Raw genomic sequence first — 19,928 nt, forward strand, 5'->3', positions numbered from 1 at the left:
TTTAGCAGCCCGTCGGCTGACTCTTCCCACCAGTTAGGTGGTGTAGTCAATCAGGCAGCCTACTACAGGCCAGCTGCACTTGTCAGGTTGCTTGGTGACCAGCTCTGATGCAGACCCTCATTCCTGACAGGTGCAATGTGTCCTTCCCATGACACAGAGCTCACTTTGCATGGACCATGATCCCAGCCCACCTTGGAAGATGAGCGGTGACTAGTCTCAGAACTCTTCACTCAGAGGAGCACAAGGCCCAGTTGGACTTAGTTGCCACTCCATTTACACTCTGACATAAGGCTGGGTACAGCCTAGTACTGAACATACTATCTTCTTCAGAGCAGGAAGCACTTATTAACTCAGAAACAAGTTTACCACAGCTGAATCAAGGTTTGGGGACTGTGCTAGATGGTGCAACCTTCTGTACCAAGTTTCTACAGCAATAAAAATGAACCTGTTCAAACAGAAGTCCTGTATTCTAGCTGGGGTCTTGTGCTACTATAGAAATTAAAGGAGCATGTCCTGGAAAATCTTACACATGGGAGTTGTCTTTCCTCAAGCAAATAGCCCCACTGATGTCAATGGGATTACTGCCATGAATAACGGCTTGTAGGAGGAGACCCTAAGAATCACAGAAGCCTGTTAGTTCATTGGGCTCACTCCATTGGTGGAACAATTTCACACAGCTTTCCTAAAATAGAAATGCAGGTGATGATTTTACAGATCAGCTCACTGGCCATCCCTATGTCCCAGCCGCTGAGACTAAGTTGTTTAAACTGTTTTCAACTGTTAATATTTGCTGTTACTTAGAAACACAGAAGAATTCTGTGCATCCAGAAGCACAGCCAACCCTTTCACAGTGTCCCTGAGCTCAGCCTCCACAGCCAGCAGAGCTTTTCTGGCTATTGTCATGCCTAGGAGTACACTAGAATAATGCTTTTGAATCTTTATATTACAAGCAGTTTTTAAAAGGAAGTACCTTTTGGGGAAGAGCAGGAATTGGCTTTAGTGTAGTTGGCCAAAATTCTGCATGTTATATTACAAATTCTGAGCCTTCTTTGTCCCACCACCTCCTGTTGCTCTCCACCTCAGAGGAAGCTGCTATATTATATGCCTCAGGCTAGGGCCCCAGCTCCTGGAGTCCTCTGATTATGTCAGAATCTCAGATAGCTTCTAGCCTCTGAGAAAAGTTTGACAACCTGACCTGACTTATGCAGCAACATCTGCCTGAGTCTGCTGACAGCCTGAAACAATGCCTCTGAGAGGTGTGAACTGCTCGTGTATCCCAATGGATTGTTAACTCAAAGAACTACTGTTCTGGGGCCCCCAGCAAAGCAGAGGACTGTGTGTGTGTGGCAGGAAGAGAAGAGTACAGTAGGCCTGGCCAGCCTGCCTAGGCAGACACACCTGGAATGCATCCCTGCTGCTGCCTCACCTTCCCCTGCCAATCCAGCCCCCAAGTTCCCCACTCATACCCACACCCTCCTGTTATGACCTGCCTCTTGCAACCTCACCTAGTGCCAAAGTCTTCTCACCATCTCTCTTCCACTACACACTTCCACAGCACAGATTTCCCCCATCCATTCCCTCGTATTGCAGTCTGTCATTTGCTACCCTGGGCCCCCTACGCTAGGAATATAAAAGCCATTAGGAATGCAGTGGCACTGAAACCTACTGGTACCCAGACAAATTCAAAAATTGTATCTTTGTTCCATCCCTAGTATTAATTTCTTTTTCTGTTATTCTTGAACCGCTTTGACTAGCTATTTTTCCCCCCATTTTCAAAAACACACTGCAGCTTAAGCAATTATATTTTGGAATAACCACAAGGCAGCTTCCATTATACTTCCTTTTCTTGAGTTTGAGAACCTCAGTTGTACCTAGCAACTTTTATCAAATCTGAGCGAGATAAGTAACTAAGGGGCTTGAATTAGGGCAGCAGAACTTTGTGAGGCTTTTGTTTTTAAATTTCAGGGACTCACATACTTCTCACCCCACAATTTGCTGTACAGGAGTATAACAATATTGGGGTTCATTAAACAACAAATCAGGAGTGAGAAATCTTGTATTAAAAATGAACTAGAGAATATCTGTGGTGAACTGCTATACACAATTAGTGTGTTCTCAATCCCTGCTTCCAGGACACATCTCAAAAATCCTGTATTCATGATATTGTCTCTTATGAGGAAGCCTCTCTAATTTATTATCTTGCACAAACATAGCTCTACAAGGCAGGTCAGGATTTTAGTTTGTAATTATTAGAGCAAAAAAGAAAAAGAAGTCCAGCCATGTGGTGTTAATAGTTCCCTAGGTCTGTTTTCAATTTTATGGGGATACGTTCCATTTATGGAACAAGACCTTCTTTGAATCTGGGTTCAGTCATTTGAAATTATAAGAAATGAGTCACACCAGAGCAGCTAGACAAACCACGGTTCTGGAATAGTTTTGCAGCAAACTACAATTGCAGCTCTTCAGAAAACTATAACAACACAGCCACTGCATCTAAGGAAGTTTGAAGCATTGCTTGGAGTTGTTGACAAATTTGAGTGGGTTCTTTCCTCCTGCGTTTAATTAACATACACGTAGCTGGCAGTGGTAAAAGAAACTGAGTTCTCAGTGGGTTCTGTTCTCCTTACGTTAGTTGGTGTGGCAAGAGTAAGGTGGTTGTAAAACGTGGTGGGCACAAGCGACCGCTGCAGAATTTACCCAGCAGAACCACTAATGCAGCAGGAATAGGTATTTGGCTTGGCAAATGAGCAAAAAAATTGGGAAACATTCTACTCATGGAACGTATGTATCTTTCAATTCACTATAAGCTATGCCAAAATAGGACTGTAAATTACCGCTGCTCTTAGCACCATTACCTACCACTGCGTGCGCTGTGATCCCATCGAGAGGGAATTGAATGGAGAGGAGAAGCCACATGCAGAAAAGCTTGGAAGCTCACTACGTTGCCAATGCGTTGGAAGTGGGAGGTTGGGGAATGCGTGGAGGCAGCTGGTACACCAGTATGTGGCCTGGGGTCTATGGGAATTTGTCTTCATTTTCTGTGGAGTTCTGTCCTAAATGTAATTTGATACCCAATCCCTTGCCCGTCCTGCCATGTCTGAGTCTGCAGTTCCATGGGAAGGATGTGGCAAAACTGTGAATCAAGAGGGGCAACGGGTTTTGAGAAGTAAATTCTCCCATTCGGTGTTATTTTTGTGGAAAGGCAGCATAGAGGTATGGTTTAAAATGAGCTGGATCACAGGTGCTCTCACAAATCTGGCCAGAAAAAGAGAGCTCTGAGAAAGGTAATGTGCTGGTGATGATGGCTAAATCTGAAGTACTTCCCATCCAGTAATCAGGCAGTGCAGCATTCACTGTACAAGGCCCCAGGGTATTTTCCTGCAACTCCAATGTGTGTCCGCTTGCCAGCTACATAGAATGAACTGACAGCAGCAATACAATGCCAATATTCCATGCTCTACACTGATTGCTTAACCAATCCCAGGTACAATTCACAGCCCTTATCTTCAAAGGCCAGAATGAACCAAGTCTGAAATATCTAATCTGCATTGCACTTTTCAAACTCCGAGAGCCTGTTGACTGAATGTTCTTAGTGGAAAGCACTTCATTACCTCCGGAGACCAGGCTGAGCCCAATTCTTGCAGTTACCACATTGTAATACAAAATTCATCTAATGAGAGACATTCCCTTAATAGCCAACAGCCAGGCATATTTACCCTCTCTCATCTCCCTTTTCAGTCCTTGCCAACCAGAATGCAGGATCATACAAATGTTTTTGGGGCTCCAAGGAAACAATCTGACACTGAGGCCCCCTCACCCTTTCAAAAAATTACCATGGAGACAGGGTCAACTGCCTCTTTTGCACACACACTGGATGGTCCTGCAAGAATGGGAACCAAATAATATTGGACTTTGTCAGAGTCAAACTTTGATACCCAGGACATGTGAGCCCTTCAAACGTACGCACAACAAATTCAATCATCCCTAATCAGAATTCTGTTTTTCCTCCAATTCATCTTAAGTAATCTCTCTGACTTTTCCACATTCCAGTATACGAAGTTACATGGGATGTAACAATTGCACTATAAGACCCTTAAAAGGATACTTTAACTGTTCCCTACCTGCGTTTTCCCACAAAATGGATGATCTGGGTCTCCAGTAGCATGGCAGTATGATTCTTATCAACTCTGCATAGGGATTAAGGAGAGCACATCTCCTCCTCCTCATCACCATTATTGTAAACAGGTTCTGCCTCCATGTTTTGAAATTTCCATTAAGGAGAATGTAGTGGCAGGAAACCAGTGGCCGCAGAGCTCTGCTACTATGCAGGGGAGGGGGCAGATGGCAGGAATTAGGGTGGAGGTATTTGGCCTCCCTACAAATATATTTTAACCCTGTGCGCAGATGTCCTGACACCTACAGCTTTCCCCTTGAGAGGGTAAATCCCACCTCCTGACAGGAGAATCTGAAGGAAAGTTTGTCTTTAAGCTCATGGAGTTTTCTATTCCTAGATATTCTGTGTGGTTTTATGCATACAGCATAATATGGCCTTTTATGATTGTTGTCTAAGAGATGATTACTGTTTGTTAATTCTCTCTCAAGAAATCAGTGATTTTTTCCCAGACCAACAAAAGTGGAGAAGGAATACTAGGGCACTTGCAAGCAATGAATAGTTTTTAAAACAAAATTGGCTTAAGTATTTTATAAATAAAACACTTGACCTGGTTTCTTTTCAAGAAATATTGTCAATTGCTTTATAAAGTCAAACATTGATTTTTTGAGTCACAAATACACACTTGCCCAATACTTGTCCATTACTGGGTCTGTCGTCTCTGCTCTCACATTAAAGCGTTGAGTGCTTTATAAGAATCCTCTCTGAAATGGTCAGAATTTAGCATAGCTGAATATATCTTAAAAGCCTACAGACCATGGAAACCTAGGCAGGAACTTGTGTCCCCTGCTCCATAGTATACTTTAGGAGTCTGCAGATCTGGAGAAAAATGATTCAAACATTTGGCAATACTAATGCTGCAAATAGAGGGTGGAGACAACAAATCCTTTAACTGTGCATTTGCTCAAATTCAAACCTGTGGATTAATTCGGTTGAATGGGAGTCAGAGTTTAAACAGATTATTTTGTCTTATTTTTTCTATATTATAGCTCTGTAGATAGATATAAAAAGTAAAGCCTTACTATGTAAATTAAATCAAAACATGAATATTTTGCTACCAGAAGGTTTATGGCCAGAATAGGTACACTGCTTTGGATTAAAAATAATAAATCTTGAATAGTCGCCCTGGCTCAGATCCTTAAAGGTATTTAGGCACCTTATTTAGGCACTTAAATCCCATTGAAATCATACCATTGAGGATCTGGGCTCCGAGTCTCAAACAAAACATGAACTGAATCTTTGCGAATAAGCAGTGTTTCAAGGAAGAGCATCAACTTTAAAAAATGAAACTTCTGAGTGAAAAGATTTTACCTCCTACCTTTATAATTAATAGCCAAGATTACAATAACTGAGAGATTATGAGAAAAGAATCTCTATTTTTTCAGTTTACTGTGTGCAGCTAACAGCACTTTGGCTCCGAGCCTGCAATTTACTGACATCAGTGGAGCTTTGCTGTTTCACTATAGTCCATTTCTCAGCAACAGGAGAGTGGGGAAAAAAATTTTTTTTTTAAACACATGGTTGTAAAACCTCTCAAGCTGGCAGTTGTAGGTCCTGACGTTACTTTTAAATTCATTTTATGAAACTGACTAGATTTAATTTCCCAGTTTCCCTCGCTTTTAACTTTTTCTCATTGTTTTTCATTTCATGTGTTTTTTAAATGAAAGAGTCCAACCATCTGAAGTATCATAAGAACATAAGAGCGCCCATACTAGGTCAGACCATTGGTCCATCTAGCTCAGTATCCAGTCTTCCAACAGTGGCCAATGCCAGGTGCTTCAGAGGGAATGAACAGAACAGGCAATCATCAAGTGATCCATCCCCTGCTGCCCACTCCCAGTTTCTGGCAAACAGCAATCCCTGTCATGACAGAGGCTGTTCCTTGAGCAATTTCTGGCCAATTAGATGCAAATTGTGCTGAATATCTCACATGAAGGTCTGTTGTCATGAAATTTCCAGACCAATTTTATAACCCCAACGGCATGGCTAATTTGAATAAGTTTTGGATAAAATAATAAAATTCCATATTTATTGAGAGGGCGTTTGCCCTCCAGAGACAAGGTGGAGTCGTTGGGGACAGCAGGAGCACATAACTTAGGCCTGAAGCCTTCTGGTAAAAATAGATAAGGGCGTAAATCATGCTTTTGCCATCACAGAGGCTCATTTAGCAGCAGAACAGAGGTGTCTCTGCTGTACAGGGTGTGGGGTGCAGAATGTCTGGGAAACTGAGGTAAGGGGACATACCCCTTGGGTCCTAGAGCTGTGCTCTGTGGGGACATCCTTTGAAGTGGGATAGAGCCAGGGTGGGCTGTACTGCCACAGTGCAGCTCTAAAGCCATTCTGCAGACTAGTGAGAGTAGTGTGTGGTGGGGAGAATTCTCTATTCCTGTCACCTGTAGAACAGAGCAACACAGCCTAATAGGCTTAATTTCACCACTGCCTTATGCACGTTAAAATGAAAGTGATCATAACTTGATTCTTCCTTTATTTGATTGGAATGAGTCCTGCACAATGTGGTCCAAATTACTGACTAGAGATCTCTTCACCAACAATACTTTTGTGGGTAGGTTAACTGTGAGAAAATTACTGATGAACTGAACAGAATTGTGGTGGGAAAAGGCACTGAGGACCATATTTCTGGTCACTGCCTATTTCAGATATTTTAATTAATGGAACTTTATGAAAAAATTCTTTGTTACAGTCAAGGATTGGACAAGGTCCAACTCCCTGGCTGTTTGGCCCAGGCAATATGGAAGTGGACCCGACTGGGTTTGGTTTAGAAATCTAGGCTGGAATTTCAAAGGGAATTAGGCCTAACACCCTCAGGCCCTTTGAAGGTCCCAGCCTAGTTAATTTCAGAGGGGTAGCCGTGTTAGTCTGTATACAGCAAAAACAACGAGAGTTCTGTGGTACGTTAAAGACTAACAAATTTAATTTTAGCAGGCATTTTGTGAGGCTCAGCTCACTTTGTCAGATGCAAATTGCCACTGATTTCCTCAGAGCAAAAAGCTAAAGTATTTTAGAAGAAAAGCAGCATGCAAAGAACATACAGACTACAGAGATTAAAACTCTCTTTATAAAGCTACAGTACTAATTTTTAAATTTCCTGGTGCTATATACAGTAATATTAGAAAAGAGGACGCAACTTTAAACCATACATTAGCATGCTTGTAAATCAATGGGCATCAGTGACTATTCAAAGAGTCTCGGTCATTGTTACAGTATCTTTACAAGTGTGTGCCAATACACATTCTAATAACTACTGAACCAGGGACTAAAACACAAACTTGGTATTAAATAGCCTGGATTAAAGTAATGCAGAGCCAGGGACTGACTTTTTTTGTTCTAATGCTACTGGAAAAAGCTCACAAGATAAATGTCTTCCTGTGAACGCTGCTGAGAACAATGGAAAAGTTGTATTAAAATGTTTTATGCTGCAAGAAAATAAACTAATAAAGAATAAATAAATAAAAAGCAAATGTGAGCATGGACTTTCACTTCCTAGTCAAAGGATTTTGGTTCCGCTGAGGTATTTTTATCCAAGTTGACTACATTTGATGTAGAATTTATCATAACACAGAATCATAGCAAGATGGGGAAAGTGCCTTTCCTCCTGGAATTTCCAAAGGTTCTAGCATCACTAAAATTCCATTTCAATGGCTTTGGTGGTGGAGTGTATGTGGGTTTCTCTGCCTGCCAAGGTGTTTAGCATGATACTGACTCAGAAGCCCACTCATTACTACTCTTTAGGGCTCATAAGGTGAAGAAAGTTTCCTTGTTTTCTGGGACGGGGCTGAGGGATGTATTGAACACCTGCACAGAGGTGAGGAAGAGGAGACAAGAAAAGTGCCTGAAGATGCCCAGGCTTGGCCCCTCCTTCTCTGGCTCTCTGACTCCCATTGGCCAGGGGGAAACAGAGATTCATTGGCTGTCATGTTCCATACTCCCATTAATTTAAACCTTGTCCCAGGCTTTAGGGACCTCCTGTCCTCTTTAGTTTTCCTGCCCGTTCCTCCTGGTAGTTGTAGTACAGGAGCTGGGGGGTTTGGGGTGTTGCAGGTCTGACTGATTGCCGGTTTTGGGGTCTGGAAGGAATTTTTCTCATTGGGCCAAACTGGCAGAGATCTGGTAGGTTTTCCCACATTCCTCACTGCATCGTGGAGGCACAGTGAAGTTGAAAAGGGTAGAGCTTAGAAGTTTAATATTAGAAATAAACAGGAACATTAGTTAATTGATTTGCAACTTGTAGCCTATGTCCAGTGAAGATAAAGGCTAACAGGGCCAGCTCCCAAACATTAATAATACCCAAGATTTCATTGGTGGACTTTGTGCCTGTAAGAAGGGGAGACCTGAACTCTTTGCAGGTGAAAGTACTCCCTTGGTGCCCTCTACTACCCCTCATGAGGTGGGAGGCTAAGAGGATTCAGAAGTGAATTGAGTCATAGGGTAGCCTGAGGAAGGTCTACCCTGAAGTACTGGTTATATAGTAGGCACCCTGGAGCCCCACACAGGATCCAGATGAATGACTGGTATGTAAGAGTTGGATTGGGCCTATAGTGCCAGTCCTCAGTGCCATATTAATAAAGTTGCAACCTGCCATTTAAATCCATCTCTGTGCCTGTCTGTCTTCATCTGTGTGTCTTGATCAAGCCCACAGCTGCTCTCTTGCCAATAGACTGAAGACCTCAGAATTACTTGATTAAATATGCTCAGAGAGCACAACACAGGTGAAGGATCTCTGAGATTATCTGTGCCAAAACCCCATTTTGGCATTTGGCAAACCCCATAAAGAAGAATATTTGTGATTTCTAGCCAGTCACTTATAGTGTCCCACTTGTTCAGGCTTATGATTAGGATGGTTGCAACATGTTTTGTCATTGTGTGAATTCAGGTACTCTTTGTTACACTGTCTGGAGTGGCTCATGAGTATGAGTGACTACCTCTGGGCAGACTGTCAAATATCACCCCAAACTGGTGGTATGTTGTATAATTAGATTTCACCAACCCAGAACCAAATATGAACTCCCAAAGTACAACAGTAGTCTTATAATGGAGTCACAGACAGTCCCCTTATACTCTCAAGTCTATCTTGCTGCACAGGCAAATTGGACTGTGTGATAAATGGTCACACCAAAAATCACAAAATATTCCAGGTTACAACCAGTCCCAAAAGACCAGTTACTCACCAAGGTCGATTTGCTTCCTAGATCTCACATCAAAGACAATGCTGGTAGCCAGTTCTACAGTAAACTAACTAAAGGTTTATTAGCTAAGAAAAAGGAATGAGAGTTAAAGAGGTTAAAGCAGGTCAAATTATAGGTATAGGTTTGTCACAGTCTATAATTCCAAATGGTAGCAGAGATGTGGTGATCTGCCAGTTTCCCAAAAGTTCCTCAGGGCTACCCAGAAAAAATGTGGGGATCTCCATCTTCTCATTCAGTTATTCTGCCTTGTTAAATCCAAACAGTCCAGAGGTGAAGAATTTTTCCTTGCATCCATACTTCTGGCTTCTTCTCACAGCAAGTCTCACTAGTCATATTGGCTTTTTCTTTGAGACTGGAGAGAAAGGAATGCTTTTAGAGTCTTTGATCTGCGATCATCATACACAATGACCACTTGCTTTGAAATGTACAAGAATTAGCACTTTCCTATTAAAGTTCTTCATTTGTGTTACACAAGGCTTCTTTCTCCTTGGATGGGTTATTTTGTAACTGGGTATAAACAATGTAAATGTTTGCTATTACATTATAATAGGATACAGATAAGTGAAAACAATGCATGCAGCATCCCATTAGTTTGCATGAAGTTTAAACAGCAAATACATTCTTATACATTTAACAATCACTTTGATCTGTACTAATACACAAGTGAATTGGCCTGGTCCCAGGATATTAGAGACACAAGACAGGTGAGGTAATATTTTTTACTGGACCGGCTTCTACTGGTGAGAGAGACAAGCTTTCAAGCCACATAGAGCTCTGCTTCCAGCTATGAATTTGTAAGTGTTCAGTGAGGCATGGAGCGTTGGCATGACCTGGCACCTGGTCTGCCATCATCACACTCTTATCTTGCATTAAGCCTAGGCAGCACAAAGACATACAAAGTCTTTGTTTTTGTGCCTCATGCCAGGGTATAGAAGATCATATTGTTGATAACATGGGATTCAACCCTTTCAAATGGTTGGTCACTGCATGAAGCAAATCTGAAGTTTCTATCTTGGCCTCATTTGGGATTTACAGTTGATTCCTTGCCCTACTTTTCTTTGTGCCATTGTGTTCTCTTCTTTGCACACAGTGCCTGTGGCCAGTGCCTTTCTGCTGCAGGAATTCTGGCTCCTCAAGAGAGCCCTGGTTTTGCCAGAAGAGCATTGCAATACATACCTCCTGCAACTCCTTTGCCTGTAAAACTCTGTACTCCCCTTTTCCCCTTATCAGGAATGTTTCTATCACTTTATCCATGATAGGAGCAGTGAGGAGTTGTAATTTGTTATGTGATGTAAAAGTGTCTTGTCCTTGCATACAGGAGGCATTTCTTGCAGAACCTATCTCCACCTAACGCCGGAACCCTACCTTTAGTGTAAAGCCCTGAGACACTTGTGAGTGGGCATCGTAACAGCCAAGTAGATGCACGTGTACTTAGACACTCAAAGAATATTGTACTACTCAGGTTGCTTAAATGAAATGTCCTGCGTTGCAGTGCCTGCAGCGGAGCTCGTGCCTTGCAATGAAGATTTCAATCTATTCAACTCATTTAAGCAGCGTTAGTGGCGTAAGTATCAAAAATATCACTTATAATTCAGCTTTGTACATTAAAATGACTTTCCATCTGAAGCTTATCCATTCTGGTAACTGTGGAGATGAGTGGAAATGAAGATAGCCATTATACCAATTATTAGAGCCCACCTAATCTGCGGATATCTGTGGATCATGCTTGTGGATTGGATGCAGATAGAAATTTTGCATCTGCATCGGGCTCTATTAATTATACACACCTGCACCCCTATTTGCTTCCCCTCAAGAGGTCTTGGGAACCTTCAGTTGCTCAGCTGAGCAAGTTAGCAAATATGCTGTTTATTGTCCCGAAGAGTTATTGGACAAAATGCAGCAACAGGTACACTGATCCATTTATAACAGCAAATGACCGGACAAGGCTGAGGTAGCAAATTTGTTCCATGGGTGTTATCAGATCCTTCAATGATTTATACACATTACCCTCATCAATTTTCTCTAAGTAAATTGGCTCTGTTTTGATAAGAAAGGCATTTTAACAGCTCTGAAATCAGGACAGACTGTATTTTAATAACTTGCCCAGCTGGTAACACCCTGAAGACACATTTTTAAAGATTTGAAGAGGCTTGTTTAATTTAGACTGTAGTGCAATTTGACAATGTCAAAATGTTCACTTTGGAGCTGGAACAAGTTTACAGGCATCTACATCATCTGTATGAAACACTGTGCTCTTTAGAGTCAAGCTTTATTGTATTTGTTGTTTCCTTTCTTGGAAGAGAATTGAAAGTAACAGATCATTCTTGTCAACATTGCTATCATCGTAGTGGTGGATAATAAGCCTGTTTCACGCATATATAATTACTATTTATGTGCATTCTTTTCGACACCCACTGCATTGGCACATTGTGAGTAGAAATACAATCTGCCTGCATCCCCGAATCCCAGCAAGGTGGCCAACAGAGTCAATGCGAGTCAATAATTTGGAATGCTTTCATTAGAACTGAGGGTTCACTAGTACAAAGTTTATGTCAACAACCTAATGACAGTCTTTCTGTATACACAGACCCAAGGAAAAAGACAAATATTTACTTTCTGTGAACTGTTGCTCAGCATATTATTTGCAGCAGGCCAGCACTGAGTAGCTTTGCTAATAATAAAACCCAGATGTTGATGGGAAAGCTTTAAAGCTCTTTAAAAGTACGAGGACTCAGAGCTAAAATATTTAGATACAGTATGTGATTCCAGGTTTGCAAATAACTCTTTCAACTGACAAATAACTTAAATACGCCTACCTTCTTTAGTAACAAAGTATGAAATGTGCAATAACGTTACTCTGGCTGTCAAGCACTGCACACTACATTAACAAGCGTTGAGGTATTTTGACATCTAGAAGAATGAATGTGACTTGATGAGGAAATGAGAGCAAGATCATCACCAACTAGGCTCCCACTGTGCAAGTTTTACCCTGGCTCGGATTTAGCATTCACAGTCTACAATTCCAAATCTGATGACAAAATACAATACTGTCCTGCATGAGACCAGGTACCCTCAACTCCCATTGACTTCAAGAGCAGTGGGAAGGGGCTGAGCACCTTGCACAATGAGGCCTTTAGTAACCCATGCTCCACATTAACATCACACAGAAGGTAGGGTATATACTTTTTTAAATGACCAAACACAAGGCAGTATCAAGAACAGAGGAAGAAATGCTAACAATGTGCACGATAATAGTCCACATGACAATCACTGATGTAGATAAATCAACTCCATCACTTCTCCTCAATAGGCTCCGACTCCACTCTCTACAAACAAACAGAATAGGGTACTCTTGGTTGCAAATTCTGTCTTTTGTAATTACTAAGTTTTCTACAATTCAACCAGCTCCTTAATGGGTCTGACACCATTCAGTGGCCAGATTCTGCCTGCTCCTTGCGAGGGTGCGAAGTGGGAGGGTGCAGTGAAAAGGGCTAAGGAACTTCTTACCCCTTATGAGGCCACATAAGGGCAAGATAGGCCTACAGCCTCCATGATCTGGGAAGTGCAGGGATTTCTCCCACTCTGCTCCCCCTTGGATACATATCAGCCGCCAGGGGGCAAAGAGGAGGAAGGGCCATGGTTGTCCCACCTATGTACCAACAAGCAAAGTGATGCAGATGGGATGAAAGGAAGTTTCAATGTGTCTCCAAGCATCAGGGCTTTGTCCGTATGGCACAACCTAGCCCCAAATAAATCATTCGCTGGAGGTGAGGTTTTTTCCATTAATTTGCAAACAATTTAATCTATTAAGTAATTTTTCCAATTAGCTGCAAAATATCCCAAGTTTAATCAGACACTTAGCTGCCTGGCATATACTCTGTGTTATGATACAGCTGAAAGGAACTACACTATCACTCAACAAACACTTTCGATTGACCCTTGGCCCCTGGCACAATGAAAAGGGCTCTGAAGGTGTAATAACCACATGCTCTAGTAGCTAAATTAAAATAAAGCAATGTGTCACATGGAAAAATGTGCAATTGTGAAATGTATGTAACAGAGATTAAATCTGTATTTGGCTGGACAACAAAACAGAACAGTTGGATTTGCTGTTATGTTAAAAACAGTCGCTTTATCCTTAGGGACTTGATTATGGCATTTACGCAGAGTCCCCAGTGAGGGGGTACAGAGCCACCCCCGTGTCAGGAAGAGCACTGCAGACTTTCTGTCTCAGCATGGCAGAATACTTCCTGGAGCTCCTGGGCACACACAGACTGAGTACTCACTGCTATACCCCTTTGTGAGGTATGGCGTGCTCGCCTCTCTGGCACGGCCCCACCTCCTCTCCATCCCTGTCAGGGTGACATACGCCTCCAGAGGCATAAGGAGGGAGCATGGGGGCGTCATTTCTGCAGTCCCCAAAGTACACAGGCCCAAATCCACAGAGGCATTTTGCGGATTTATTCTTAGCATCACAGTGCCTAAATTGTAGGCACCTCGCCACCTGTGGAATCTACCAAGCCTGGGTTAGGTGCCTAGGCTCTCTGTGGAATGCATGGAGAGAGAATGGAGCCAAAAAAGCCAGCATAGTAGGCAGGGCACCACCTAAACTAGCCAATGAGAGGGGTGTGTCCTAAGCCTCCACCCCTCTCTGGGATTTCGGCACCTAGGTCCAGGCTGGAGACAAAAGCCTAACTCTGCTGGAATCCAGAGCCTGGAATCCACAGCTGGGAACCCCTCTCCTGGAGCCAGACACTGATGCCCTTTCTTGCAAGCACACTCCCTAACTCCCCACTAAGTGGCTACAGAGTGGCCCCTTCCCTCATAATCTTTAACCCACTGGTTAGGGAACTCACCTGCAATCTGGGAGACTCTGGTTCGATTCCACCTTCTGTCTGATGAGAAAGGATTTGAACTTGGGTTTCTCACCTCTCAGGTGAGGTGGTGCTTGGAATTAGGTCCTGGAGCTGAGCTAATCTCCAGGCAACCTCACAGGGGACCTGCAGCAAGCTGCCTGATTAGCCAGGCCACCTGAGTGGCTGCAGGGGCCAACAGCAGCAGCTCATGGGCTGCTTAGTGCTCATATCCACCACGGTGCCAGCTCCTGTGTCATCTTGGTCCTGCTGCTCCTGCTTTGCTCCCAGCCTTGCCTCTGTCCTTCGCCTGCCTTGAACCCCTCCCTCCTTGCCTGGTTCCTGACCTCCAGCTGGACCCTTGGGTCTGGCTTCTTCTGACTACTGACTCTACTCTGGCTCCTGGCTCTGGTATCCTATTCCTGCCCTCTGATCTGACCCTCAGCTCCAGCTTCCGACTACTGAATCCAGCTCTGACACTAGTCCCTGGTTCCTGATGCCTACTCTGACCACTAGACTAGACTGCCTTTGTCCCAGTTGCCTGACAGTTGCCCTAAAACTACTGGACTTTAGAGTCAGTCTCATTCTCTCTTTGGTCCAATGCATATTTAATGAGCTATCCACAGCAGAACAGATTCAACAGCAGAGACAGAGAACTCACATCAGACTATCCATAGCTCAGTGATTAGGGCACTCACCTGAGAGGTGGGAGACCCCTCTTCAAATTCCTTCTGTTCCGGGGGGGAGGGTGTGAATTGGGGGTTTCACCTCATGTGTAAGTACACTGGGCTAGAGGCTATATGGCAGGCTGCTGCTGTCCCCCAACAATTTTGTGTGGAGTTAACTATGCTCAAAGCATGCCTACTGGATTGGGAGAACACCTATCTATACCTGGTTTGAGGGTCACACTGGGGCTTAGGTGTGAGATAGGCAGCAAGACACCTGTCTAAGACAGGACTGTGCATGTCTAGAGGCAGAAACATAAGATCTTAGATCTTTACAGCAAAAATGTAGGCACTGAATGATTCTAGACACCTACAGGGTTAGGCAGCAGCCAAGCAGGGGTTTTGAGGTTCAGTGACATCTAAGTAAGTTTGTAACTTATAATGTGGGAGTTAGGATCTTAAGCCTTTTTGTGGATCTGGCCCAGAGGCTGCAACTTTACTTGGCCTTTGCAGGGATCATGCAAATGGGGAAGACAATTTGCACTTCTCCCTCCCACTTGCACTTCCCCACTTTCCCCTGGTGCATCTGCATAAGGTCCAGGCACAATTTGGCTTGACAAGTACCAGTACCAATTATTAGTATCATGCAAGAATGACATATTTATCCTCCTGATTATTGATGCCACCAAAATATGTTTCATATCTTGCTTACAAGATATGTGGAGACTTTCACAACCCTACTAAGTCTTCCCCGATTAACAAGAATAATTATATAGGACTTATTCTGTCACTCTTACTCAGCTTGAGTAGCACCACACTGACAGGTAGTCCCATTGCCCTGGGCTCTAAATTATTGATTCCAAAGTTTAAGGTGCTCCTTCATCTCCTTGGGTAGAATTACCTTATACAGAATAATTTGTAGCAAATAAAAGATACAGGTTTACAACTACGGTGTGTACAAATTGCCTCTAAGAAATAAGCTATAACACAGCAGCTTGTAAAATAAAGTACTTGACACAGGGCCAAATTGTGGCTGTAAGCCATGGCTGCCTTGTGGGGAGAGACAGGAGAGGCCAAGTAGCAGCAGGAGGCAAAACACAGACAATCAATGGCTAGGAGAAACCTGGAAATCAATAATCCTGAAAGAGATTCATAGATGTAGTCTTCTTAGAGTTTCGGAAATGGAAACATTAAAAGGAACAAAAAAGTCAGGCCAATATATTTCTTGGGTTGGCTGACCATGGGTATGGTGTCAGGTATAGCAGCCAGTTAGAAAGCTTAAAAATTGACAGAACTCTAATCTCCTTTCAGAAACAAGCAATAAAATCACACACGGGAAAATTGTGCATTTATCCGGATAATTACTGAATTACCTACAAAAATCCTCTACACATTAATGAGAGAGTTAGTTTCCAGTTTGCTGAACTACTGTTATGTATCAGCATACCGCTTTGTACAAACATATTTATGGCTTGATCCTTATCTGTGCAAAAATTAAGATAACCAGTCAAAGGACTATGGGCTCAATCTACCAAGACACTAAACTCTCATTCAAGACAGTTGTAGGTGAAGATCCTCAGCTTCGTATGGGACTAAATGCAATTTATACCATTTACTGCTCCATTTCTGGTGGCAGATCTATGTGCTAGATCTATCTGTTGCAAGAGCTTCATGCTTATTCTAAGGGCTTGTCTTCACTAACCTCCGAGATTCGGCAGCAGTCGACCGGAGTTACGCAAGCTACGCAAAAAACTTGTGTAACTCCAGTCAACTTCTCTGCTTCTGTTCTGCGCGCCTTCTTTGCTGCACTGCACCGATGGGAACCGTGTTCCCGTCGATGCAGCGCTACGCTACTTGAGGAGGTGGTCTTAATATGTCGATTTCTGGATCGATTGAGCGGGTCTTCACTGACCGCTCAGTCGATCCAGAGAAGTTGATCTGATTTGCCGCCGTCAGTGAAGACATAGCTTAAGTCTTATCAATGTATGACTTATAGTTATGACCACATGTGAGTTTCTACTTACCATATGTCTTCATCTGATCGCCCAGTCCAGGATAAACATTTTAGCTATTGTATATATTATGTATGTATGTATGTATATAGTATTGTATTTAGCTATACATGAAAAATAAACCTTCATATGATACTGCAAGTTTAATCCAAATAGTATATACAACATGCTGTGTATGAACTGAAAATGATATACATGTAATGTTTGCCCCTCTTTCTCATAGCTTGTTCCTGATGGCTGCATTCATAAATTACATGTAGTCCAGTAACATAACATACTAGATCAATATGTAAAAATTTTGCAGTTAGCATTCGCTGACATGTGGCATAACTCAAAGTGAAGTGAAAGGCATAACTAGCTGCAGTTTTGGCTGCAATATGGCCACAGATTGGGCAGCATGCCTCAGTTGAAAAAAAAGTGTTGAGGATTACTCAAATCTCTATATACGGTATATTTTTCTATGCAGTACATCTTTAATGCTCCCATAACCATAAAATCTAGGTGCTGTTTAGATCATTGAGATCCACAATTAATTCTGTCTAAAGGAGGCAAGCTCTTTTTAAGAGATATCATTGTCCATGCTGCAAACCTAACGTTTTCATATCCATTGCTTTTTCTCCAGTAGTATGTAAACTTCTGAATCAATACAGTATCTTTTAAAATATGTTGAAAGGTTATATCATCTGTACAAACAACAAGGCTGGATTTGGCCACAAAAGCACATATCATATACATATAGAAAGGGATTATCATTCACAAAAGTAAACTGGTTAGATTTTCATTTAAGCATGCTACTCAAAAAATAACCAAGGAGATCCGAAAGCCACAATGTGCTCAGGCATTCTGGAGCACTAATTCATACACACTCAGAAACAGCATCACATAATGTCTTTGAGATCACAACACACTTAGCACTTGCTCCTGTTAACACCAAAATGACAGATCTCTGCCCATCTAACTGCTTCCGACTATCTTTCTGCACATCTGTAAATCCAAGTGTAATTTATATATACCATATAACACATGAAGTGATTTTTCTGTTATTGCACTCTGAAATAATGTTGAGAGAGCGTATCATATGCTCTCTTGCTTTTGGGGACCAATTTATTTATTTTAGCAATTGTAACTGTAACTGTAAGCTTTTAACTTGCAGCAACCTCTCCAAGTGAAGTTGAGAACAGCAATCAGTAAATACATTCAAAATTTGAAACACACAACTACTATCCATATTAGGAATGTGGCTTTCAAAAGAAACCCTTAATCTCAATTTAAAAATGATCTGGGGAGTTTCTTACCTTCTATGACCTGTGCTGCTAAAACAACAGGGAGAAATGAACCCCAGAGCAGTAGTAGCAAATTCCAGGGCCACCAGCAATGCCTGGAGCAAATTTGCCAAGAAGAGGGAGAAAAAAAAGAGAAAAAAAGATAAGGCTAAAAGTTAAATGCAGAAATGCAAGAAAAAAATTAAAAGTTTGCATTCTTACCTTGAGAGCATTTTTTTAAAAGTTTGTTGGGAGACCTTAAGTGGGAAGAATGTTCAGTGAACATGAATTTGTACTTCTGAAAAGAAAAAGTTAATAAAAGTTGGAGTCTGTTGTCTCCTCCAACGTTCAGACACGAGTGAAACAAAGGCAGCTCTCAGGCTCTCTCAGTGACTCATTGCAATGAATGCTCCAATGCTGAAATCTGACTCCTAGATTTTCCTTTTCAGACCACTGCCTTAAACACTTTAACCTTATTCCCTACCTTATTAACGGAGACCCACTTTTTCTGCACCTCATTCCATTGCTATCATTATCCACTCTTGCATCTAACTACTGCATACACTGACACATACCGGTAGAGTTTCCCCCACACCCTTTCCCTTCCTCCATTCATCACCTCCACTCCCTTACCCAATAAAATATTACCTCCAACATCCTTCCATCCAATATAGTCCAAACTATGCATCTCACAATGGTATTCAACATTTCTCCAACCAGACAGATTAGCCAAACTATAATTTAAGCAAGCTTTAAAGTAATGAATAAAACAGGAAAACCCCCATCCACTGCAATATATGTCCAAGTTAACAGGGCTATAAGTGGTACTGTCATCACAGAGAAATTTCCAATCACATTCTTATCCATGGCATGTCCTGTTTTTATAATATTCCTGTTTATAATATTTACACCCTTACGATAAGTTCAGAATCTGTGTCTATATTAATGTCTATACATACATACGTATGTATTTACAATAGTGACTCCATAGCTAAGGGTTTTTAAGTTTCCATTATAAGTGTGAATTTGCCCCACCCTTCTAAAAAGCTTTTTCCACATACAGTTTCTTTTGTGTGGCTCCTCCCCAAAGAAAAATTCTTTGGAAAAAAGTTGGAAGTTAATCAGACAAGAGTTTTCCAAGTTATAATACTAAAAAAATGCTTGCTTGTCACTTTTTGAAAAGGGTAGGAGGGAGAAGTATTCTGAGTCTGAAAAGTGTTATCTGGAGGTTAGACTGGAAGGAGCTGATGGGGCTTGGGATGTTCTGAGCTGGGATGGGAACATATTTTTACAACAACCAAAAAAAGTAATTTTTTTCCACTTTAATAAAAGTTAGGAAAAATCCCAGTCAATAAACTTTCTTTAGACAGATTTAAGCGCTGTGTATTCTAAACCTTAAAAACAACTGTATCAGTTAACAGATATTAATAATTATAGTTTTTAAATAACCAATGTGCTGGAAAACCCAGGAAATTCACAGTTATGCTTCCAATAAGCATGTCCACTACCTTAAATCTGCCCCACATCCCTTCCCAGATTCCGCTTACAGGTTGGGGTTTACTTTTCCCATCTCACCTCAACTGCATTTTTAATAAAGCCAGAGACAACCACTATCCCCCATCCACTTACTACACATTGGCAAGTTAAACATCCACCAACTTGTAGGCCAGAGACTTAATTTTCTTTCAGTCTATGGTCCTGCCACAGGCCAGACGCTCCCTCTCACTTAGTTTTCACCCACCACAGGTGGTTCAGAGACCA

General features: G+C 42.0%; 1 protein-coding gene across 1 annotated transcript in view; it reads right to left on the reverse strand.

Moving 5' to 3' along the window:
- The window catches only part of COL15A1 (collagen type XV alpha 1 chain), a 247,966-nt gene extending 229,438 nt beyond the window's left edge, over positions 1–18,528 (reverse strand). Inside the window, exons 1-2 of the mRNA XM_067569856.1 lie at positions 18,390–18,528; positions 18,201–18,283 (exon numbers count right to left, since the gene is read on the reverse strand). Of these exons, the coding sequence (XP_067425957.1) occupies positions 18,201–18,283; positions 18,390–18,400 (94 nt within the window). The 5' untranslated portion in view covers positions 18,401–18,528. The remainder of the gene's footprint in view (positions 1–18,200; positions 18,284–18,389) is intronic.
- Between the last annotated feature and the right edge of the window lie 1,400 nt (positions 18,529–19,928).

This window comes from Emydura macquarii, unplaced genomic scaffold (assembly GCF_026122565.2).
Source record: "Emydura macquarii macquarii isolate MOO-44397 ecotype Brisbane River unplaced genomic scaffold, CSIRO-AGI_Emac_v2 contig_2948, whole genome shotgun sequence".
Classification (NCBI taxonomy): Eukaryota; Metazoa; Chordata; order Testudines; family Chelidae; genus Emydura; species Emydura macquarii.